Source organism: Triturus cristatus, chromosome 2_1 (genome assembly GCF_964204655.1).
Source record: "Triturus cristatus chromosome 2_1, aTriCri1.1, whole genome shotgun sequence".
In the NCBI taxonomy this organism is placed as follows: Eukaryota; Metazoa; Chordata; class Amphibia; order Caudata; family Salamandridae; genus Triturus; species Triturus cristatus.
The window spans coordinates 300147267-300172953 of NC_140581.1; the positions used below are offsets into that span (position 1 = coordinate 300147267).

At 42.9% G+C, this 25687-nt stretch overlaps 1 protein-coding gene across 3 annotated transcripts in view; it reads right to left on the bottom strand.

Moving 5' to 3' along the window:
• The window catches only part of TTC33 (tetratricopeptide repeat domain 33), a 925632-nt gene that overhangs the window by 479241 nt on the left and 420704 nt on the right, over window positions 1–25687 (bottom strand). For all 3 annotated transcript variants that reach the window (XM_085631161.1, XM_085631162.1, XM_085631159.1), the window contains exon 3: window positions 14716–14797. In XM_085631161.1, the coding sequence (XP_085487287.1) occupies window positions 14716–14797 (82 nt within the window). The remainder of the gene's footprint in view (window positions 1–14715; window positions 14798–25687) is intronic.

The following is a 25687-nucleotide window of genomic DNA, read 5'->3' on the forward strand; positions in this document are numbered from 1 at the left end:
ATAGGCGTCCTTTAAGTCTATTGTAGCCATGTAGTCCCTTCTTTGTAGTTGTGGTATTACCTCCTGCAGGGTTGTCATCTTGAATTTTTGTGTTTTTATAAATTTGTTCAGGAACCTTAGATCCAGAATAAAGCATAGTGTCCTGTCTATCTTTGGAACTAGGAAGTATGTAGAGTGGTTTCCTTTGTTTATCTTCTTGTTTGGCATTAACCCTACTGCTTCCTTTGTCAACATTTCCTCTACTTCTTCGAGTAGTTGTATTGTTTCTCCCTTGGAATGTACCTTCCTTCTGGGGCCTCTGTTTGGAGGTGTTTTAATAATTTCTATGCAGTAACCGTATTGTATTATGCTTATAATGCATTTGTCCAAAGTGATTTGCTTCCATTTCCAAGTGTTTTAGTCTGCCTACTACTGATGTTGAATGCTGGAGTAACTGTTTGTTTGATTTTGATTTTTTATGCTTTGTCTTCTTTGCGGGAAGACGCTCTGATCTTTTCAGTGTGTGTATTGTGTCTGATGTTAAGTCACTTGGTTGTAGCGGGAGCCCCCCCTCCCATTTTCGATTGTTCATAAAGGCGCCCTCGAAAGGACTGTCTTCCTTGCTGGTACTGCCAGCTTTGTTGCTGTCCCTGCTGCCGCGATTGGTTCCCTCCTGGTAAGTTTGCTGGCAGGTTTGGTGTGAGGCTGTGGAGTGTAGATTGCCCCTACCTACTGGCCTTCTTGAAGGGGTGGTTCCTCTACACATGCACCCTCTGAACTTTAGAGCCCCCATTGATTTTGCCGTCTTGTTGTCCTTCTTTAGTTGGTTAAGGGTATTGTCTACAATGTTTCCAAAAAGCTGTTCACAATGGTGCATTAAGGCTGTTATTTTGCACTTCTGGCTTAAATCCTGGGTTGCATAGCCATGCATGTCTTCTCTCCATGATACCGATCGTTTGCCTGCTTGATGTTTCTGCGGCATCCAGAGCTGATTTCAGGCCCGTACTGGCTATGTTCTTCCCCTCTTCTACCCAATGTGTTGACCTTTTTTGGTATTGTTCTGGTATGTCCTTTAGCAGGTCTCCTATCTCCTCCCAGTGCTGATATGAATGGCGGTTGAGCAGAGCATTTGAATTTGCGATGCACCATTTGTTCACCGCACTTCTCTCGACCCTCCTGCCAATAAGGCCCATTAGTTTTCTTTCTTTATCTGGGGGAGGTCCATTGTACTTGGGACATTTGCCCTCTTCCTAGCTGTGGCTGTTATGATAGAATCTGCATGCACTGACCCCTTGATGTAATTTGGGTCCTTGGAGGAGTGTTTGTATTTTTTCTTTCCTCTAGGTGGAACTGCCCTGCATGTGGCAGACTCCTTGAAAGCTTCCTTCCCCTGGTCTAGCACACTTGGTAATATAGGGAGGAACTCGTAGATTGTGCAGGCAGTAGAGTTTCTAACAAGAAGCATGACTGAGGTTTTTCCTCCTCAAGTTGGACTCCATATGTATCTGCTGCCTTTTTAATGACTTGGCTATACATACCAATATCGTCTGTTGGAGAAGGCCACGAAGTATAGATGTCAACAGCATTTTCTGGGGAACCTATGTTGAGGTCCTGCCATTGTACCTCGTGGAACTCTGAGCTTTCTGACCCATAGAAGTTTGTTCTTCCTCTTCCTCGAGAAATAACTCCTCTTCCTGTTCCTCCTGAGGTTCGAGGTTTAAGGGAGACTATGTCCTCTATGCTTTTCTCGAGTGTTGTTGAGGTTTTTTGGGGTATTTTAAATTGTTTAAGGGAGACTATGTCCTCTATGCTTTTCTCGAGTGTTGGTGAGGTTTTTTGGGGTATTTTAAATTGTTTCAGGCTTACATCGAAATCCTTCTTTCGTTGTAAAATATTTGCCATTTCAGCTTTGAGCCCCTTTCTCTTCTTTTCGATCTCTGATGTGTGTGTTTCGGCTTCGAGAACTTCAGTCTTTCTTTTCGAGGTTGAAGGCTCTTTCGTGGATTGTGCCAGCGACAGCCCATATCTTCTGGATTTCAACCTCTCTTGCTTCGACATCAATGCATCCTTTCCTTGACCGTCTTGAGTCTTTAGAGGGCCTTTCCAACTACGAAGTCTTTTTCAAAGGATCCTACGGTATGCTTATCTCGGGATGCGGCTGCAGTCGTCGAATGCTTGGATGCGGAGGCTCCCTTCGAGGCCCTGAGTCTGTTTTTTGAGATTTGTCTAGTTTCTTTGAGGACGCCGGCTCTCTTACCTCTTTAGAAGATTTATTTTCTACCTCCACCACTTGGATTTCTGTCTCAGTCTCTCCTTGTGGACCTTCTACGACATTGTCCTCCTCGCTCGAGGCCCAGGTCTCATAGTGATGATGCTGCACTCTGGCCCTGCATGTTGTAGCTTTCTTTTCTCTGCCTCTTCCTCACCATAAGGGTCCTTGGGGTGAATACTGTACACGCATTGCAATCCTCACTTTGGCGGTCCACCGGTAAGCAGAGGTTGCAGACTGGTTGTTGGTCCTTCTAGGTGAACTTGTGATGGCAGTTCTGGCAGAGATTGAACAGTGTTTTTTCCATCACAACGTACAGGCGCCCTGGTTGTCGATGAGGTTGTTCCTTACCCTCTCTGTGCTCTCCGGTACCTTGATCTGATATCCTGCTGATTTTTCTTGATTGTTTTTTCCAGATTTTTCTTCGATTCTTCCCTCCAAAGTTTGGAGCTCCTTCAGTAATGATCCAGACCCAGCGATGGAAAAAAAGTATATGAAGATGGCGACCAAAGGTGGGAGCTTCTGGAGGAAGCACAGCGACATCAAAAGAGGACACCAAATGATGGTACATCGACGCCCACCAACAGGAAAAAAAACAAGCATTTCCTATGCAATAGGTCTTGCATTTGTGAGAGTTTAAGCTATTGGCATTGTAAATGACAATGCTTCCTATTTATCTGTGTTGATAATTAACACATAAATAAAAGGCATTGTCATGTACAATGCCAATAGCTCAAACACTTGTAAATGCAAGACCTATTTCATTTCCTGGGATGCTTGTAAAGTGAAAGCGCGCATGGCGTGCTGAATTTTGCAGGAAAGAATGTTTTGCCTGCAGTAGGAGAAACTCATTAAGTTAAGAAAATAGTGCTTACAGACTAAATAAGACATACAGTGTAACAACAGAAGTAAAGGGCTAGTCCTCATGGGAGGTTACAAATGAAGACAAGGCAGTACTAAGGAGGGACTTGCAAGTCTATTAAGGAATCAGAAGCCAGCATTTATCATGGACAATGACACGAGCCAATGAAAAATATGGGCGGCGAGTGGGCGGAGTTTCAACTCCATACTCGAATACATGCATGCGCTACCCAGGCTTGACCTAAAAAAGGGACAAATACAACAATCCTGGACACAACCACTAGATGGCGGAATAATGAACAGCATGTGAATCCAGAAAAAATTCCCGCTGCCAAATGCTTACATTAGTTTTTAGGTCTTGCTTAGGCAGCGCGCATGCGCTGCTCTAGGAGGGCCTTTAGCCATCTGTCTGCTCCTTTTCAAGCACACTCATGCTTGTGCTGGCATCCACCTTGCGGGAGCGAGCAGCGGCGCGCGTGGTAATTGAAAACATATGGCTCTCGCGTCGCCGCTGCTCGCTCCCGCAAGGCGGATGCCAGCACAAGGACGAGTGCATTTGCCTGCTCTCTCGCGGCTGCGGGGCTGCGCCACGCTGCCTCGCGCTTGTTTTTCTTTTCACCGCAGTCCGCTCTGGCTGTGCTTGTTTATTTTGTTACTGTGTAATGTGATTGTGTATTTGCCCAAGCTTTGTTTACGATTGATCACCATGTACGTATGTTTCTACAATGAACATTCATGAAACCATTCGGCATGCAATGTAATTATATAGTGGTTAAAGCAATATTGAATTTTAGTCCAACTGGTTGGTTGGTGCACCTACAGTAATTATGTGTAACAGTGTGTGAGAGGGTTCTCCCAAAAAGGTTCTGAAAAAAATTGGGAAAAAAGCTTTGAACACCTAATTTTCTGTATCCTTTGAAAAAACAATTACAGGGAAAAACAGTCTCAAAATAGTACTGCAAGTGAAAATATAGCAAATGCATTATGTGTTCATTCATTAATAGAAGAAAAACATTGTTAGGAGTTTTTACATCGGAATTATTGCAAATAATGTGTAATGTGATCGTGTTTTTTGCCCAAGCATTGTTTACGATCGATCACCATGTTCGTGCAGCTGGCATCACCCCTTCTTCCTCCACCCACCCTATCCTCACTCCCTGTTTCATATCCCACTGTGTCCCTGTTCCACCTGCTCTTGTGTCTATTATTTCTCTCCCCCTCCGCCACTCTTATATGCTCGTTTTATTTACCAATGCAACCAGCAAAAGTGTCCAGGCATCACGTGATCTTTTTGCACAACCTGTTTCTTTATCCCTCTTTCAAACGCCCCGAACAACTGGTCCTAGTGTCAGAATGGTATTGTCCTCCTACATTTCTAGGGGCCATTATCGCAATTTAGTATTGCTGTCTGCATTTTTTTTGTTTCCTATATACCCCACACTCCAAATGCCATTTTCTACCCTTTTTGTAAACCTGCTTGCTTGTGTGTTGTGAGCTTTCCATGCATCCAGAATTCGGGCTCTCCTTTAAAAATTGTCATACATGTTGCTCCCATCTCCATACTTTGTAGCATTGCCTCATCATAGAACTTCTATTAAACTGAGCCTCCAACATCATAAACATGATTATTAACCATGACGTTTTATTTTCACAGATCAAACATGACCCCTTCACTGGCACATTCTTGTTAAAACTTGTTTGCCCTTGTCGCTTCTTTGCCCTCTCACCCACCAACTCTTCATGTTGTTGAACCCTCTTTCCCCCACCACTCGGTCCTTGCTTGCACATGGACCTGCCCCCTTCCCCTGTCTTTTTATTGGTACTTACCCCATAGTGAAAACCAGCGGGGTAGCACTATGGGGCTGTGTGCGAGGAGAACTTTGTGCACAGCCGAAATGCCAGTACACATGTATGATTTGAGCACAGAAGCAGAGAAGAGTGCAGATAAGTGGAGAATGTTGCACAAATGCTGTGAAGCATGCATGCATGTGTGAAATTGTGTGTGCAGGAGTAAACGGGTGTTTCGTGGACAAATTGTGCACAAACGTGTGAACACAACACTGGCATCCACTTGCAGGAGAAGCAACAAGCATGGACATAGCCAATAGGTCTCGCTTTTGGGACCTTATAAGTATTTAGTTATGCAGCACAATATCCTTGGTGCAAAAACATAAACTATACAAATTCACAACACGGTAGTGGTGGTCTAAAGGTTGCACATCGCTTCTAAAATTGTGTGTCTTTGATTTCAACTCTTAATAAATTACAGTGCCCCTCAAGGTAATGAAAACATCCCACTACCAAGGATGTAAACTTAACGAGTAATAAAAGAGACTCGTTATTAAAGCAAATTATGAAACAGTTTTACCTCGGCACTCCAACCGTTAATGTACACAAATATACTGTAATAATCTCGCAACAGAAAATGGCGAATTGTAGAGACCCAATTTGTTAACTTTTTGCATACAATTAACTCACGGATGAAACATCATCAAGTGCAGCAACATTGTGTAAAAATTGAAAAGAAGAGAACATCCAATAAATATATTTTCTATGCAACTTTGTTGTTTAATCCATGGTTTCCAAAACAATGCAACAGATTTTTATATAGATGGTACACAATAAGGTGACTAAAGATGCATTGAAATGTTCTTCACTTATGATATTTCTTATTTTCAGCACGATAAACAAGTGAAAATGCCACTCGGAAACACTACGATCGCCCCAAGCTCTGGAAAACGTCACCTTGCTACAAGGGCATACTAGAGCCCTCGCTGAGTCACAAGAAATATATATAAAGGTGAAACTCCCATGCTTTTTACGAACATTTCACATGACTAATGCCATCCTTCTACAAACGAATTACGAGCAGTTAAGGGGCAAACGGAATCTTAATTGTTGCAGGATCACCTTGATAAACTTGTCACCTCTTCCTGTATTTGAGAAGAATATTCTCAAAGTGATTAGAAATAATGCAAAACGAATGAGCCTTGAGAAAGTTACGTAGAGAAATGAAACACGTGTCGGCTGATCTGGCTGCTTCCACACTGCCACTATTTTGAAGGCGTTAGGATAAGGACCTTCGCTTTGGCATTTTCACTTGTTTATAGTGCTGAAAATAAGAAATATCATAAGTGAAGAACATTTCAATGCATCTTTAGTCACCTTATTGTGTACCATCTATATAAAAATCTGTTGCATTGTTTTGGAAACCATGGATTAAACAACAAAGTTGCATAGAAAATATATTTATTGGATGTTCTCTTCTTTTCTATTTTACACAATGTTGCTGCACTTGATGATGTTTCATCTGTGAGTTAATTGTATGCAAAAAGTTAACAAATTGGGTCACTACAATTGGCCATTTTCTGTTGCGAGATTATTACACTATATTTGTGTACATTAACGGTTGGAGTGCCGAGGTAAAACTGTTTCACAAAAACATCAACTGTTGCATGGCTAAACACTTCTAAGGTCCCAAAGTTGAGACCTCTTGGCTATGCCAATGCTTGTTAAGTATTGCAAGGCCTACCTCTCCCTTAGGATATCATTCGTTACCTTATCACATTTAATAAGTGATTTGTTTAGGAACCGTTAGAAATATCCTGTTTCGTCTCTAAAGATTTGTAATTTAAAATCCTCTTTAATCATAGTCGCATTTTAAGTCAAAATTCTGAAAATTACACTTTCAGAAAGTTGGCATTTTCCTGTCCTAACCATTTGGTACCTGCAGCTTGTGTCCCAGGTCACATACTTTGATGCAGTTGGCCCTTAAGTATTCCTTTCAGGCATTGAGACAAAATGTAAAAGAAAAACAAAGGGGGACTAAGTGTTGGCAGGATGGGTCATCCCTCCAGGATGGCAGGGGTAGAGCTGTTCCCTGCCTCACTTACATTTCAAAAAGGCTGCCTCAGCCCACTAACAAAGTGCTTCACACTCGTGCTGACGAGCCTTGGATCTGCACCTGCGCGCCATGAGAGGTACTTGACCTGTTTTAATTACATTTTGGCAGTCCACGCGGCACCCCTTTACACTGACCTGCTCCCTGCTGACGAGAGGCAACTACCTCGAAACACGTGTCCAGGGATGGCTAACGCAACATATACTGTTCTTTATACATCGTGGCATAGGCGTACCCGCCGTCGCCACTACATCTACCACAGTCCCTTGGGGCAACTTGCTGGTGTGACGAGCAGTGTGCGACCAACCTTTGCTTAAAGTGCTTCACACCAGTCTTTTGTCATCCTAGACCTCTTAAAGTCTGAGCAAGGAGGAAGGAAATTCCTGAACCAACTGTGCTGAGAAAACTCTAGAGTTTGTTCCACTTCAAAGCTAGCACCAGGTATGAAATAGGACGATCAGTTCCTCTCTTCAGTTCTCTTCTGAACATGCAGAGAACCCCAGAAGGACTACCTTGTAATCCAGCGGACTGCCCTGCTGATTGGGGCCAGCCTTGTACCTCAGAGGACTGCCCTGCTGCTACTAGAGGGCTGCCCTGCTACTTGAAGCATGCCTTGCACCCTCACAGGACTGCCCTGCTGTTTGAGACTTGCCTTGCTGCTTGATCCCAGGATTACAAGAGTGAATGAAAGGGTCATATGGTTGATCTCCTGTTATGAGCTACAGGAACAAAACAAGCTCCAGACACCTCCCTGCAATGACCTGGCAGACCTGCTGCACTGGACCTGCCTGGACCTTCAACTTGACCTGCCTGAGCCTGGCTGCTCTCTGCTAGAGTGAGTTCCTGATTCCCAAAAGCTCCCTCCCCAGGCCCTGGACCCTTGACTGGAATCAGTTGAGCTCCTCCTGTGAAGAAAGGGAGAAATCCTCAAGTTTTGGGCTTTTTCGTGATTGTGATTGGATCCGTTTGCACTGAGATCTTGACGCCTACGACGAACACCAACATGAGGTTCCAGTGAATTCTTTGCGCTACAGCGACGACCAGCAACACAAGGTCTGCACTTTGCGCTACAGCAACGACAGCCCGCGGTGACCGCCAAAGCGAACCTCTGGCAATGACCATTCAGGATGCCCTACAGGATCTTCGCGCTACAGCGACGACTGTACGCGATGCCCTGCCTGCTCTTCATGCTACAGCGATGACGCTGTCCTAGTGGTCTCCTCCACCGCTATGGACAGAAACATGTTGGCTAGTTTTATGATGGACTAGAGTTATCATGCTCTTTGGTTTCCATCACTTGAATGGATTTTAGTGTACCTCAGGTCCTCAACCATAAAGGTGACAAACGAGGAACCTTAAGGTATTTTTAATTCAACTGGATCCCGACCTTGTCCAGTAAGTTTTATGTAAGAACTCCCTCCTACCGTTAAGTCTTTGCGGAGGTTGAGTCCGCCCTGGTAGTACCATCTTACCAGGGTGGGGAGACGGAGCCTATGATGAAGCATGACACAATATTGTGTGTGAGGCATCCTCTTCCATTAAGGATGGCCTCCTTATTCTGAATAACCCCACGTGAACTGCAGTAGACAGCATCCATTTCCAACCTTTGCGCTCTCACTCGTTGTGTTGGTTATGCAACCCTCTTCCTTTGTGATTGGTTCACAAGTCAATTTAGTGACTTTTGTGGTTCACCCTGACAGGGACTGTGGTTGCTGCTTGATAAGGGTCTTCACCCTCCTGAATCAAAACCCCAATTTCCTATAGTGAGTCACATATGCATTTGAAAATTCTCACATAAAAATAAAGTCTTGGCATCTCTTCTAACCTGGACGAGCATTAGCACTCGCTGGCTGGTCTTTCTCATTGGAGCAAGTCAATGGTTACAATGTCTAAGTAAAGGGTGATATCGTTAGAGAGCAGGTTCATGGTAATGCCAGAAGAACAAGCTATATTACAGGGAAGCGCTAGTGTCTTGGAGAAGTAGAGCTAAAATACAATGTAAAACCCTATACTCCAATCTCACCCTAAAGGCATAGAAGATATTTTTTTTAAATGCCCCTATGAGTTATCCATAAATCACTGTGCCCGCTTTACAGAGTGGGAAACAAACTGATGAAACAATCAGGGGGAAGGGTTCTGAGAAAGGTAATCAGTAACAAAGACAAAGGAATTACCTTGATTGCAGTCCAGAAAGTTTTGTTCCATGTAACACTGAAACAAAGCCAGAAACTGCAGCAAATGATTCTCTTACAGCGCCTTCAGGAATGTCCAAACTGTTTTACATGCGTCACCTTGTGCTATACAACACGCTGGCATCGCAGCACCAATGATAACAAGCATTGGCATAGCCAATAGGTCTCGCCTTTGGGACCTTATAAGTGTCTAGCCATGCAACATTTGCATAACTAAACACTTATAAGGTCCCAAAAGTGAGACCTATTGGCTATACCAAGCGGCTGCAAAAGTGAAAGTGATCGCGATCGCGATCAAATATCAAAGGGGCCCTGCGGCCGCTAAAGTGAAAGTAATCGCGGTAAAAGTGGCGCGCGCGCCCGCGCACATGCACTGTAGCTCTAGGCTGGCCTGGTAGCACTTTTTGGAGCCCTCTCAATAAGTCTCGCCAGACCAGCGCATGCGCTGGGTCAGGCGAGACCTAAAAACATCCCCCGGGCGGAAATGGCAAACAGAGGGGTGGCATGCAAAAGACTGCCTATTTCCAACTGTAATTTATAAGAGATGACCCGACAACATCAGGCTAGCAAGCAGGGCAGCCACCCAAAAACGATCAAAGCACATTAAAGTAACTTATTAACTAGTTCAACTGGGAACAGCTGATTGCGCTCTCTTTTTAGTATAATTCATAGTAACATAAAAAATCATTAAAATATCATGCTTGTTCGGTATTAGAAGTCCTTTTACAATCATAGTTTAATACTAATTAATAATTTGCGGATTTAAAAATTATATTTTTAGAAAATTCCGAGGCTACTTATTTTGTCGTTATAATGTAGTGTGCTGGACAGTACTAGAGCAACCTGGAGGGTAGGCAACGCTGCTTTTCCGTTACACGAAGCTATTGTATACTGTTACAGACCTAATGGGACGTTCAATCAATGGATATCCTGGCGCAAGCCGCGCGCATGCGCCGCGCATCACGTTGTTGTCAGAAGGAAGTCACCCAATTAACTTTTCATTTCAGATAGCAGCTCAGGGTTTACGAGCAGTGGTTTTATTGTGTGCTTGGATTCGGCATCCTACGACCGTTATGAAGGCAGACAGGACGCAGGGACTCTGATGCAAGCATACAAGAAGAGCCGTCCCTCACGAGAGGCGAGGGTGGCCATGATTTCTTCTGCCTGCCTGCATTCATCCCTAAGCGAACCTACACCCTCGACAGGAGAGAACTATGGCGCATCGAACTCTTACAGGCTACTGGGTCGAGGGGCTGCAGAGACTGCGGGAGAGGGGAGGAAGAAGGAAGGAAAAGAGAGACAGAGAGAGAGAGTTTGCGTGTGTGTTAGACAAAAAAAGACAACAAAATCTAGCCATTACTAAATAACATAGATAGTAGTAGCAGATCATGCTGTGCATTATGCTTTGATTTTTATTGCCAGAATGCAGGGGATGGCACACAGGAGGGCTCAGCTCAGACTATCTCGCTCGTTACATTGAAGAAACAAAACCAAGTAAATATTTTCACTCTATCAATGAACCGCCGGATAGTTGAGTCCGACCAAAGATGAAGTACTCACAAGGGAAATCAGACCTTCCTTCTCATACTCATTGTTAGCCATAGTGAGGGGGTCTTTATTCCTGGGGGCGAGGTTCCATATGACAAGACAGCCTCACCTTCCAAAAATAACCATAGCGGTTTGCTCGACTTCGCTAAACGATTGGATAATGACTGGATTGAATGAGGTAGTCTCCGTCATGTGCCCACCATATGAGTTGGACATGCCTACGATACCCTGTTGGGAAACTGTGGCTTACTACTTAGGTGAAAGTGTAGTTAAAGGTGGGACCACCCCATAGACCTAGGAGGTGGACCCTACCTGCCAGTGACTTAATCCAGTGTAAACTGGTCCAGCCCTTGAGTTTCAGCAGGTCACCTCTCATTGATAGAGAAGCCTCTACTGAGCTGAGGATTCTCAGAGAAATCCAACCCTTTCTAACTGGACAAGAAAGGTGGAACGACTGGGCTATTAATCATAATTCTGCCTTGTTTAGCAACATGTTACTAGCTCTTGAGCACTGGCTGTAATTGTCAGAACCACTAACTTCATATGCTTGGTGTCTGCTGGTGAGAAAGAAAAACTAACTCCGGAATCGAACGTGAAAGCCCATATGGAGCTCGAAGGTTCGAGTCAACCTGCATTGATCAACTGCGGTAAAAGACACCAACAAGTCAATCGGTAAGAGTAGATAAGTGTCTCCTTTGTCCAAACGAAACGCACATCATCCAGGACTTTAATGCAATTGTTTTGATGCTGCAGCCTGGGCAAAAGCAGATGTTCTTTCAGAAATGATAGTGTTCTGTTGATTGGCAGTGCTTTTCTCCACGGCTTTCCCTAATCTCAGCAAATTATGCAAGGTTGGAATTGTAAAGTAGATCAGCATCTAAATAGTTTTTTGAGAATAGCGTGATTAGACACATATTTAGACAATGCAGGAACATTTTCCAAGTAACAAATTCAGCCTTTTGCGATATTAATCAAGACAACGGTTATAGATGTGTCCTAATTTGTCTTAATAGTGATGCATGCCAAGGGTTTGTATCTCCCAGAAGATTTTGAGTAGTTTCTAGACCAAGGGACATGGCCTGTGTGTCCACAAAACTGAGTTTCCAGGCAGGGATCACACTGGCCCACTTGTGAGTAACTTCAGGAAACTGGACAGTCTGGAGACTGCATCATATCTGCCAGAGGGCCTGGAAGGGTAGCTTAACGCGCGGTCCCGCACTTGGTAATGAGAAGCCACTGAATACAACAATGTGTAATTATGACAATGACAAATAGATGGTATGTAATGGTGAATAAAAAAGTGAACACAAAAAAGATAACTAACATTATAAAAAAATCCTAACAAAACTCTTTTACTGTCTGGGGTTCTGATGAGATGTATCCAGTCCCCTCATAACTAGCTGTCTGGTTTGTGTGCAGTTTTTGGGTTGTCAGCAGTAGAACCTCTGTACATATCACCAATTCGTCCTTTAGAGTGGTCTCATCAGCAATGCCATCTCTTTCTAGATAACAGTTAAAACATGGACTATTTAACCTATTTTTTACAATTAGTAAAAAAGCATGTTAACAGGCAGTTCTTGCAATAACGTTTGAAGAGACTGCATGTCTTTCCATAGATGTCTTTGAGAAAAAGTCGTGGGAATTACACATATTAAACACAATACTAGCAATGAGAATTACATTTCACAAAGCGATCTACACATGTTATACATAAAAACCCATATTAAACTCTGCATTCATGCACAACATCACGAGCATGTAAACGTTTAAGCCATGGGGCAAAGGGATTAATTCATAAATCATAAGAACTAAAATCCACCACAACCTCAGTATGTAATTTGATTTAACTTCTTCAGAAATACATATTACACGTTTAGTGTTACACATAGGGAAAGGCACATTGCCCCCGACCTGATCTCTGCAACACTTTGCGCACAAAAGGCTAATTCCTCAACTGCCACACTTCAAGGAAGAATTGGTCATATGTTGACATTTTCAGTCACCCAAAACTTAATATCAACTGCCGAAGAAAGCAGATCAAATGACCTACCTAGGTCGTAAGGGGCTTTCTATTCAGCACATTATTCAATAAGAACAAAGGTGTAATTTAGTTGGCACTTCAAACCTATAACAGATGCTCTGACGAAGAAAGCTCATGAAAGGCGTGAAACACATGTTGGTCAAAGGAATAAAAACCAATAACAGGATTCAAATATAAAAAAACCTTGTTCAGTCCCAAATAAAGTTCGAGAAATTTGAAACAAAACACTCAATAAGAAGTGAATTTGAAGTCTTAAAGGAAGCAAAATGGAACAAATGTAAATATTAATAAATCAGTGAATTATAAAATGAAACTGAAAGGGATCAGAGTTTTATTGGAAATATTTTTATTTTATTTCAAGTGCTTATGGTGAAAGGAAACACAAGTTAGAGTGCACTCCTAAGCAAGCAACTAACTATATTGAGTTTGAGCAGCTGCCATTCAACATAACCCTATTTGGCCCTAAAATGTCACTGTTATGGGTTCACATTACTGAACTGCGCATGATACTTAGATAAGAATTTAGATAATCAGATAGGGTAACTATGGTTCTCAATGTAGCTCAAACTTTTGACACAAATTGGTTCATGGAGAGCCGTCTTCTATTACAGAGGAATTATAAGCCCCTCCAAGACACAGCAAATGTGTAGAAGGTACCACGTTCCATTGTCGAAATGACCGTAGAAGGACAACCAAGAAGGACTGGCTAACAATTAGATTTAACAGAGGCACATTACAGGAACTTTTAAAGGGGGATTTAATGCCAATTCTTGCAAAACCAATGAAGAGCCGAATAAATATTAGTCCTAAAGACCGATACCACTAAGCTATTGGGATATCAAATTATTATCAACTTCAGAGTCAAACACATTTTTGTAAGACTGAGCTGAAAGGAGGAGACACAAAAGGCCTACCCACTTGACTTTTAATTCTGCATCAAAAGTCGCTGCTGCCTTTCTCCAGCAAGAGAGGTGATTTCTGTGCAGCAGCTCATGTAAGCATAAGTTCGTCTTTGATTGTGGTCAGCAAGCCACACAGACGCCAGAATCGATCCCCCGATGCCTGAGAGACTCACCATTCATTTACCCTTTAAGACTTAACACCAACAACAATGCAACATTTTTCCCTGGAATCCTATTTTAGGGCGTTAGTAGTAATTTGGCACCACCACTAAGGTGGCATTTTAAGACTGCTTCCTTATCTGCTTAAATGGGAGTTTCCCTCCCTTACTTGCCAAAGTGCCCATGGCAATTTGGACACTATTTAACTGCACCAACTGTTGTATGATTCAGGAAGTGCATATGTGGCCTTAGATGGAAGCCTAAAGTGATACAAAAGTGCCCACACAGAAGCACAAGTTTGACTGCATTAAATGTTTCTACATATGTGTAGCATGAATATAGGCAACAGGCGACACTGGGTGTTAGTGCTTTACAAGGGTACAACTCACTGGCTAGGAACAGGCAAATGACAGAGGCAGGCGAGGTCGAGAAGAAAGTTTTATTTGAACTGAAAAGGACAGATATTTAAATATTTAAGACTGTTAAAACAAAGAATACGAAGAAAATGCACGGACATAATATATTATTTAATTTATTATGAAAAGTTGCTGTGATTACTATTGGACGATGAGATAAAAGCACAAAATAGGAATCGAAATACATTGTCACTTAGATATGGGTAACCCAAGACAAAAGCGTAGCAATACTTATGGAACCCTAAACATTATTTGATATCTGCATAGACGCATGGTCCACTGGCAAAGCAACCAAAGTGGTGAAAAAAAGTGTATTTTGCAAAGTTTCTGGATGTCTGGCAAACAACAGAGATTGGCAAGAAAGAACACATTTAAACGTATATAACTTTGCTATAAGTTATTTGCAAGAAAACACGTAGAAAGAGGATATCTGTACAAATCTATTACCTGTGACTTCATTTCATACAACGCTGCATCCTCGGGAGTTAACTGAAGTGCTTCATCCCATTTTTGGACAGCTTCCCGATACCTGGAGGTGTAAAATAAACATACAGTTTGACTGTATATTAGACACACACACCTTTTTAACCATGATCTTCTCAAGAGCATATTTTTTTATAGGTTAAACATTTGGCATGCAGAAGCAGTCTGGACATACGATAACTTCTGTTGGCAACTGCGACCAGAATTATCCAACAGAACATGGGTCTCCCTCATTCATACTTGGAGGTCTGTCATCTGATTAAAATTGGATTCAATGAAAATGGAGGTTATACTCAAAATAGCAACGCTTTAGAACTCCATGCGACTCAGTCAATAATTGTTTCATTTGGCAGAGAGCCAACTGTGTTCACTGGTGATCATCTACAGACCGCGCAGGAAGGTTCTTCCTCAAGGTCCCTACTGCTAACTAAAGCAATGAAGAATATTTCCCACGGAAAAGACTGAAGGCTGACTGTAAGATACCATCCAGCATCAAGGATAAAGCAGGCAGACATCCAAATCGTATGTAGATGAGTATTTATTCAAGTCGTCAACAAGTAGAGACCCCATCCAACATCAACTCCTTTCAACTGCCAACTGACTAGCAATGCAACCCTCCTAGGCAACCCCCACATTCTACATTATAGGCATCACTACCTGGATACCGCTCCCAATGTTCCAGGATAGAAGTAGAAGACCACATAACCTCCTCTCCAATACTACACAAACGCATGAAAAGCACATAAACTTTAGGAAAAGAAACAAAAGAAATGAAATATACATAAACCTTATATGAACATTGGAGTTCACCATTGCCAAGGAAGTGCACATTGAGAAATAATATAGGCGCCAAACCTATGCAAAACATTTCTCAACAAACAGTCTTATAACCGAAGCTTAACTTTTACCAACTGATGAGGTCTAGAAACCTTATCTTGTGCAATACCCTTTGCTTTCCCATCCACATCATTGGGTTGACATTTGGCCACTCTATTTAAATTCCACACTCTGTGAGCACTGGTTTTAATTGCATTTCTGAAAATCCTGATCACTTTAATCAGTTCGCTGAGCTTTGAGTTCACTGTTTGCCCAATCCCCTACAGACACTGCTGTGTTTTTCACAGCTCTTCTCTTATCAAACCATCTCTTCCTCTTCTCCATGACCACTCTCTCTTTCTTTCTCTCCACCCTTCTGCGCTACCAATTTCACCATCAACCAAAGATATTTTAACCGTGACCCAAGAAGGGCTCACCTCAGTGTTCGCTACCCTCTTCTTAAACAAATGAAACGGAGACATCCCTGTAGAAGAATGCAGGGTAAACCTGTACTCCCGCACCTTCTTTCTCATGGCCACCTCCCAATCAACACCCGTTGCAACGGCCTGTTGCAAGGTCTCCTTCAGCACTTTCACAAATCTCTCAACTACACCATTGCTCTCAAGATGGTACAGTGCTGCCTTCTTGTGCTTGATTCCCCTGCTACTCGAGAACTCAACAATACCTGAAGTAAATTGTATCCCAATATCTGAGAGCAGGGACAACAGAAAACCCTCCCTCTCAAAGAGATCTTCCAAGAAGTTAATGACCACACTAGACTCAACAGAGTTCACCACCGTAATCTCTGGCCAACGTGAGAACATATCCATACAGACCAAAACATGCCGATTTTGAAATCTCAACCTCACTGGACCCAAAAGATCAATAGCAATGTCTGACCAAGGATCATTGGACTGTTTCCACACCACCATTGGTTGCGTCCTACATTTCAAAATTCTATCGCTGCACACACACTCCGCACAACTCCTGACCTCTCTCTCGACACAGACATCCATGGCGGGCCCAAATACGCTTCTCTAATTCCCTCCTTTGTTTCACAATTCCATATGACTGGCATGAGTGCTCTTTAACAACTGTTCCCACAGATTGTGAGGGGGAACAAATTTGCTACCCCTCATCAGGAGACCATCAACAACAACTATTTCTCCTCTAATCTGCCAATAACCTCTCAAATCCCATCCACAGTCCTTCTTCTCACACCACCCTCCTGAAATCCTTGCCACCACTTTCTGCAAAGTCATCCTCATCGCCAAATGTAAGAGACCATCCAGCATCAAGGATAAAGCAGGCAGACATCCAAATCGTATGTAGATGAGAATGTATTCATGTTGTCAACAAGTAGAGACCCCATCCAACATCAACGCCCTTCAACTGCCAACTAACTAGCAAGGCTCCACTACCTACATGCAACGCCCAATGTTCCAGGATAGAAGTAGAACACCACAGTGACGCAAAGGCAAACCAAGTGGTCACCATGCATTTATGATTCACAAGCTGGTAGGGTGTATCATTAAACAGAATGGGCACCCTTCCAGCAGCGGTTTCTTGATTAGGGCGTTGGGCCTCCGCCCACTCAACTATTTGGTAACCCCATTATCATTTTTACATAAATATAACTCGGAGAGTCAATAGGCATATGTAAAGTAATGATAAATACTTTGCTGCCTGAGCCTCGCTCGTAGTAAAGGCCAGGCAACCAGGTACTTCCTGAAGTTCCAGTGTGCAGGGCCCAGTCAAAAATTGTGCCATTAAGTCAGGCGTACCATTTTAAAGCCCTTCACTTTCATAATGGTGGGTGGGTGGTGCAGGCTAGCAAGCAGCAGCAGAGCAGCTTGACGACCATCAGGCATTGCAGAGCGAAGCCCAGCGTCAGGCTTCATGTCACTCAAGTCAGACTCGCAACGTTTCCTTTTCCCCCTCGTCACAAGGTGCGGAAACAATACGAGTGCGTGTGACGTCGGGAGTTTAATGAAGGAGCTGACATATAGCTATAACTGCATAGCTGCCAAGGTTTTAGATTGCTGTGTGGCATTTTCATAATTTCAGTGTAATTATGAGTGACATTTAAACGACTATTAGTGACACTTTCTCCTGAGAAAAATCAATCAAAAAGTACAAGCGAAACATATAAATAAAATCAGAAATTACACCCATTTGAGCAATGAGAAACTGAGAAGTCATTGAACTAAAGTGCACTAATGGCAGGCAGCTGAAAACTGAGCAGAGCAGAGTCGGGCTGCGTGACTGGACAGTTCTCAGACTCAGTACTCTATAGGCTGGGGGGGGGAGCAAGCAGCTCAGAATGACTGAAGCATTACATTCATTTATTAATAGCAGCTATGGCAAGTTAGCTGAACTACTAAAACACAGGTGCCTTAGCCAGCCACACACCCTATATGATATGGCAGGATTATATAGCTCACACAAAGTACATAAAGAATCGGCATTCCCATGATCATGCGATGTATTAGAAATTCCACGCTGTACGTACTAGTCTATTCCCCAACACTTCCAAAGTGCAACAGCCACCACTGCTTTCTTACCAACAATTGGAGTATCTGATAAGATGATTGACACAGACCTGCAGATGAACAGTCAGAGAATGGGGAGATTGGCCTGTGCGAGAGCCAGCGATGCATCGGTTTCGCGTTGAGCAATACTTGGATGCTAAAACCTCTTCAGAGCCACTGACTCTGAAGATTAAAGGTGTAGATCAGCAATTAGAGGTGTCCCAGTGAAGTACACATATAATGTGCACAGGAAGCCAATTCCCCATACCAGACCAGTACTTGGAGAAAACAAATTCAATAGCTGCCATAAGGATTAATAAAAACTCAGCAGGTGGGAGCTAAGGTCACATAAGACAAAGCAATTTGTGAGATGCTGAAGGATCAAAACAAGAGCCCCCCTATCTGAAGAGGGGGCTGGAAGCGAATAATTAGCCTATGTCTAAGTTGTCTACAAGAGGTGTCTCCACTGTGATCAATGAAAACAAATGAAAACAAATGTGACTGCGTCAGACAGCAGGAACCACCCCAGCACATCAAGCGTTATCAATGTGACTAATCTCCTGCCAGCCATAGCAGTAAAATAAACTTAGTAACCTCCCTCCTCACCTCAGCATATTTAAATATCAGCTTTAAATATGTTTTGGAAATTAGATAATTCAGTATTTAAATGTTAGCCTATTAGTTTCTAAAAATAAAAAAATGTTGCCATCACATATATATATATCTTGTTTTGGGTAAACAAATGAATTCCCTGAAAGAACAGCTTGTTATTTTCTGAAACTTTTATGCTGCCTCAAAATATCAATTTTCATTTTTAGTATGTAGACGAGTAATCCACAAAATCTGCTTGCCATTTTCATCAAGTACTCACATGTACAACTGATTTCCGTGGATATATTCTCTTCGGATGCCAAGGATTAATGTCTACCAGCATGCTGAGGGTGGCCATTTTATGTTAAGGGCGACAATAATTAGGCCAAGAAGGCCAAAAATATATCAAGAACAGTTATCATTATGCCTGGGCTGAAGACTAGAATGCTAGATGAGCTTTGAGCCGTAGGTGACTCCTAGAATGCCAAGGCTCCAGATGCTACTCCCTGTTTTAGATACCAGGTATTGCTGCCAGTGAGGGACACTGTCTACCATTGAGGGACACCCCACTAGTTAAACACAAACACATAAGCAGGGTATATGATTGTGAATACACACACAATTACATGTGGCGCACACAATGTCTCTGCATTTGCCTTTGCACCTACCCAAATCCTGATCTATTTACTTTCCCGGCTCCTCCAGCACCTGTCTCTCACATTTCCACTCCAAGTCCTTTTCACTGACCCTGTGGTCTTGCTCACACCCACACGTGTGTGTGCGTGTCTGTGTGTATACGCATGCGTGTAAGCATTGGGCCTTGCTATTGCTTTGGCTGCTTCTCCAAGGGCTGGAACTGAGTAGTGGTGCCTCTTGCAATATACACTAGGTTGCACTGCTCAACTCCAGACCAACTTAATGAAGTAGGGGGTAAAGATCTACAAACCACTAACTGGCAGCTAGTGATGTATAAGTAGCTCACAAGCCACAAGTTGGAGACCCTTGATCTTCACAAATTAGTATATCGGGGAGAGGAGGAGCATCGCCCCACTTAAAATCCCCTCCCCAAATCCCAGAGATGAAAAATAAAATGGCAATTTATTACCATTTTCTTTTTCATCCCCCGCCCCGAGCAAAGTATCAGGATGGAGTGGGGACAGCAGCAGTGAGGAGGGTGGGCTGGCTAATGCACTGTTTGAGGTGCTGATATCTTTTTGGCCGGCCGTCTTGCGACCGCCAGCCACAAATGCGCACTTTAAACCTCTCTACCCAACTGTCTTAGACAGCTGGTTGAGAGTAAGTGCAGGCCTCTAGAGCACTGTGAAGTGCTGAGTGAGGCCGTTTCCACCAATCCTGACACTGCTCACATGCTGCATGTCAGCCGCGCCAAGATTGGGAAAGAGAGTGGCAGCATCCAGTCCCACTAAAAAAGAGGTCTGGAGCGTGGACGTTGCATCAGGTACGTTTAAAAAAAAAAAAAAAAAATTATAAGGGCGTCCCACCCCCCCACTTCCCCCTCCCCATATATACCAGCCACCACTGCAGTATATAACTAGTTAGGACAGTTTTCTGAAGTGATCTCACCTCAACAAGTGCTACTATCCAGGTTTCTGGTAACGTAACATGCCGTCCATATGATAAGGTAAAAATACACAGTACATTAGAATATTGACAAAATGTTGGCATAAAACTGCTGACATTTTTATTAATGTATGCTATACATTTTTAGACTCTCTACAGTGCTCTAAATTATTACTTTTTGTGTCTGCAGTGAAAAACGATAATGGACTCACCTTTTCTGTATTATCTTTAGTTTATGGTGTTAAGGGAAGTGAGTGTATGAATGTATGTATGTATGTATGTTTGTGTAGTACTGAAGTGACGAATAAGATTAGCTGACTTTAGGTAACAGGGGTCTTCAGATTACATCCAGAGCCAGGAGTCCTGAATTTGAATTAAATGGCGCGTACATATCCTTTCCTTTGTTCTTTTTTAAAGTTGATGATTATTCTTTAAAAAAAAAAAATTACTATGGCTGCTAGCCACTGGATCTCCATAAAAGCATAGGGGACACTAAAACATCCTAACACTAACATCAGCCATAAGAATATGTAGGTTAAGGAATCTCTGAGCTAGAAAACGGCTGAAAACAAAAATACAGTTCAGAGAAAGGTTTCGAAAAATAGCATCAATTTGTGAAACCATTTACAAAATATAGCTATGTGTAAAACTCGGAGGATATATAATGAAGACAGCAAATCAGCCTTGTGGAAAATACAATAAACAGTGAAAAAGACAAGAAATACACCTTTAAAGTGAGTCAGAATGCTGCCTGAAAAGAAAATACACGTATCTAAAGAAGCTATTGAATACCAAAAAGGAGAGTAAAAACAAGAAGAAAAGGCAAATGTCAGTGAAAGGAAGCAAAGCAGTGATTGGGTCTGCTTATTAATTAACTTTAGTAGCATGGGTCAGACAGGGTGGTAAAGCTCATTCTTTGTCATCGATGTCAGTATATGGAGCCCAGTTTTCTTGTGCACACCCCCTCTCCCCCCATCCTGCTTTGGCCTAGAGTCAGGCCGTGCCACTGGAATTATGTGGCAGCGTTGAGTAAATTACTCAGCAAGAAAAGGCAAATAATGCAGCATCATATGGCACATTTCGTAATAGTTTTACTTCATTATTTCGTCATTTTTAGAGCACGCGCCCTGGCGTTGCAGTGCGCAACACTGCTCGCGCAGGCGAGAGCACTTTTCTATAGGGTTTTGAAAGCTGACCACACGCTCGTGCGTGTGATCAGCTTTCAAACGTCAGACATTGGCTTTTGCGTGCTTTTTTTTTTACAAAAAAGCTACGCGATTGGGCAAAGAAGGGACAATGTCCCGCCTTTGAAACGCCCATTCCAGACGGTGGCCAGCACGCGCAGCAGTGCGCGTTCACCTCGCTGCCGCGTTCCCTCCCACCTCCTCGCGCACCACTAGTTGTTGACACTAGCGATCGCGACGCAATCACTTTCAGTGCCGCTTGTTTTCTTTACTATTGGTATAATCGCGGCACCCGCGCTTTACTTTTGATGTTATAAGTAAAGCACGGGTGCAGAGATTATACCAAAAGTAAAGAAATAGAAAAAAACATCTATTTCTTTACTTTTGCTATAATCGCGGCACCCGCGCTTTACTTTTAACATTAAAAGTAAGGCGCGGGTGCCGCGATTATACCAAAAGTAAAGAAATAGATTTTTTTTTCTATTTATTTTTCGAATTTGTTTTTACAAAGCATGGAAGCTCAGCTGGTTTATGGACAGACTTGCTGAAGGCAACGGGGAGTGACAGCCTTTTTTGTTCTGTGGCTTTTTGTGTATGGAAACACGTATGCCACAAAATAAAATGAGGCTATAATTTGAATCGCCCTTTGCAAAGCACACATTACAAACTGAATATCCGGTGTGACATTGAAGGATGTTTTTTAATTACCTTTATCCATGATACTTATTTTATTGACATTGGAAGGAGGAATGGCTCGGTGAGCTCCATCCGGAATTTACTGAGTGCATATTACACAAATCTATCTTCAGTATGTGGATAACATTTTCATACGTCTTTAACCTCTTCTGTGGCCATGACGAGATAGTCTCGTCATGTAGCACGGTCGCGCTGTGCCCATGACGAGACTATCTCGTCATGAACCCCACCCACTAATGAAACGCCCGGCACAGGAGGGGGAAAGGGCGTGGCACAGAAGGGGTTAAACAAGGGGATCCAGTCAAACATTATTTTCTTATTAAAAGCGCTGATAATGCCAGCGATGACGAAATGTAGAATCACACTCTTTGGTCATAAGGTGCTCACTGTCATTCCAAAAAAACAGAAAACAAGCATTGGAAAGCCACCGATTGTTTTGCTTTTATGCATTGAAAAGGTTTTGTTTAACTTCAGTCAACTGCACTGAACAGAGAACACATGGGCAGGACATTGCAAACTTCCTGCGCACTTACAGCAGGTACATCATAATTGCAAGCGTTGCAGGATTCCTTTGAAGCTCGCAGAATGTAGGCGCACGCTGAGCAGGAGCGGTGCAAGCTTCTCTCTCCTGCAGGAAAGGCGTACAGGACGAGCTGCTGCAGTGCCCGCTCTATTTACACCTCTCGGGCACTGCAAACAGTAGCTGTGCACATCTCAGCACAGATACAGCGACCTTCTCCCACACACACAGCAACAGAAGTCGGAGTTTCACTTGCACAGGTGGAGAAGAGCTTGCACAGATAGAGATCTAATTGCTGCAGTCCTCGTTTCCTTCACATGCAGCCACACAATGCAAGCTTCACACACAGCTCATGTAAGCAAAGGTAGCTGCTAGCAAAATGTAAAAAAACACCTGCACATTTTTAAGAAATCGGACTTTCTAGTTCATTGTAGGATCCTATTAATAATCTCCCAAGATTTTGTTCCATGGATTCCTTTTACTACTTTGCGGCAGAAGGCATTTTTCACTTATTTCGTATGCTTTTGGTTTCCTTTACTGTTCCTCGTCAATCTCTCAGGCTGGTGTTGCTCTTCATAACTTTATTTTGTAATAAAACAATGTTCCCTTGTTGACCTGAGAGACTTCTACTGGCATGTTAGGAGTCCAGGGGCACACTATAAGATAAAGCTTCAATTCTTCGCAACGATGTGTCTGCCTACGAGTTCAAGTAAAAGTCAGTTCTCCTGTGCGATAAACAGACTTATGTAGGTGTTAAAGTATTGCCTTCTCAACCTCACACAGCAATTCCACTCCACAACCATGTGCGAGTGCAGAAATACTGAATCGCTGCATTCTGAGTAAAGTATGCAATCCGTTTTCACGGATACAGGGCCGGACTGACCGTAGCGGGCACCGGGCAATCCCCCGGTGCGCTGCACGTGTGGGGGCCGTTTTTGGGCCCCTGGGGGCCGATTTTGTTACAGGGCCGTTTTTGCAAAATCGGCCCTGGCAAAGAGCTTGGCGGCACCCCCAAAGGTGGGGGGGGGGGGAGGGGAGGGGTTGAGGCCGAGCACTTTGCCAGGGCCGGTTTTGGTTCCCAGTCCGGCCCTGCACGGACATGATGTATTTGGGGTGCATAACAGAGTCCTGAGCCTTAACGCACAACTGTCTCCCAATCAGTCTACTAAAATATACCACAACACAGTGGTGCCCCATGCACTCTCATACAACCCGTCACTTATATGACCATAACTTACTAAATGTTGAGAAGACAAAAGTAGTACATTAAGTCCAGTATTCAGATGCCACAAGCAAAGTACGAGATAAAACAAAGCTGTGTCAGGGGTAACTAAAGCATTAATGTACTCTCCACTAATAGCTTCAGCACTCCTGTGACTGCCACCCAGGTGTGGAAGACCGTTTAAGAACGCACATTGGGATTCAAGTTACTATATGAAATATATTCCAAGGAGTAGCACAGTAAATGTGCAATCACATGGTCTCGCCTGTATTATGGTACTGTCACAACGCGGTCAAGGATACTACATGCTGCTGTACATCACAACAGAATTTGCCTGTTCTTTTTGCTGTCGAACAGCCTCCTCCCCCTCTCCAAGTCTCACCCCCGTAATATGTAGATGCTTGTTAATGCTCATACCGGTTACAAAGATAATTACATCAAAGTCTGAGTGAAGGCTCTACGCCATCTTGGTACAGTAGGATGTAAGTGTAATTAATGCCAGAGGTGACAGCGAGTTTCTGGACGTGGTCACAGTGTGCCAAGGGAGTTTTAATTTTTACGGCAAGCCAAACTATCGGTGCAGTCGGCGCAGTTCCGTTTGGTATGAGAACTGCACACTGATCCATGCTGTTAGGTGTGGATAGTATAATTGGTAGAAGTCTGTGTTTGACAGTTTCGTACTCAGTGGTATGGTGGTCTCCGTGTCCCGTGATTCAACTTGCATTTGACTATGTAAATTATGCTAATTTTATGGGATGTGGAAAATTGAACATAATTATTAGTTTTGCAGTTTTATCTAGCGCAAACTTCCACTGCACTCAAAACCAAAACACATAGGTAAAACAAATCAGTGGCGTAACGAAACTTGAGGGGACCCCCCTGCAAAGCACATGGAGGGGGCCCCCCCTCCCCCGGCGGCGCGGCCAACCATCTACCACTTTGCCCTACCACCCAGAAATCTAGCATATTTTGATTTGAAACCTCCAACATTTAAATGAAATGCCTCTATATTGTCTTTCTCTAAGTTCTAATGAGAAAGTAGGAAAATCTATTAACATACAAGCTATGCCATTTGTAACAATACTGCCAAAAGCAGATTATTTAACTGAGGCAGTAATCAGAACAATGCCAAGGAGCAGTCCTATTGTCTCAGGAACTGCCTATGGCTGAAGAACAAAGAACAACTATGAAGGGTCTGAAATAGAATTGACAATACCTTGAAACTTTGAAAGACCAACCCAAACCTGCAATTCCATAAAAACTCGACTGACAATATACATGAGAAGTACACAAGCTATAACTCAGTATCCTGCAAAAGTCAAAAGAAATAGACTGGTGAATTATCTGCAGCCACACACTAGCGACTGTCAAGGGTTGTGCATGATAATAAAGTGAACTGAGGAAGCAATTTCAATCATAATGTCTTTATTAGTAAGCATTGCAAAACAGGCAGGCAAACAAGGCTGAGGAAGAAAACTGTTTGGATGCTTCAGATCATTGATGCAGATATTTGACTGTTTTAATTTATCATTTCTGTAGTGTAAACAATGCTAAATACAAGATGTAAGGTACACGTATTACAGACAAGTGCAAGCAACACCATAAATAACACTGCATGTAGAATAAAAACAAACCATATCAGCAAGTACCTAATGACAATCTATACAAACTGTAGTTGGTAAAGCAAAAGAAAAAGTGCAAATACTTTCAAAGTGCAAAATAAAGCAATCACCAGTCCAGCAATATACAAAAATCAAGCATATTTTGTAAAACAATCCAACTTTCTTCTTGCATC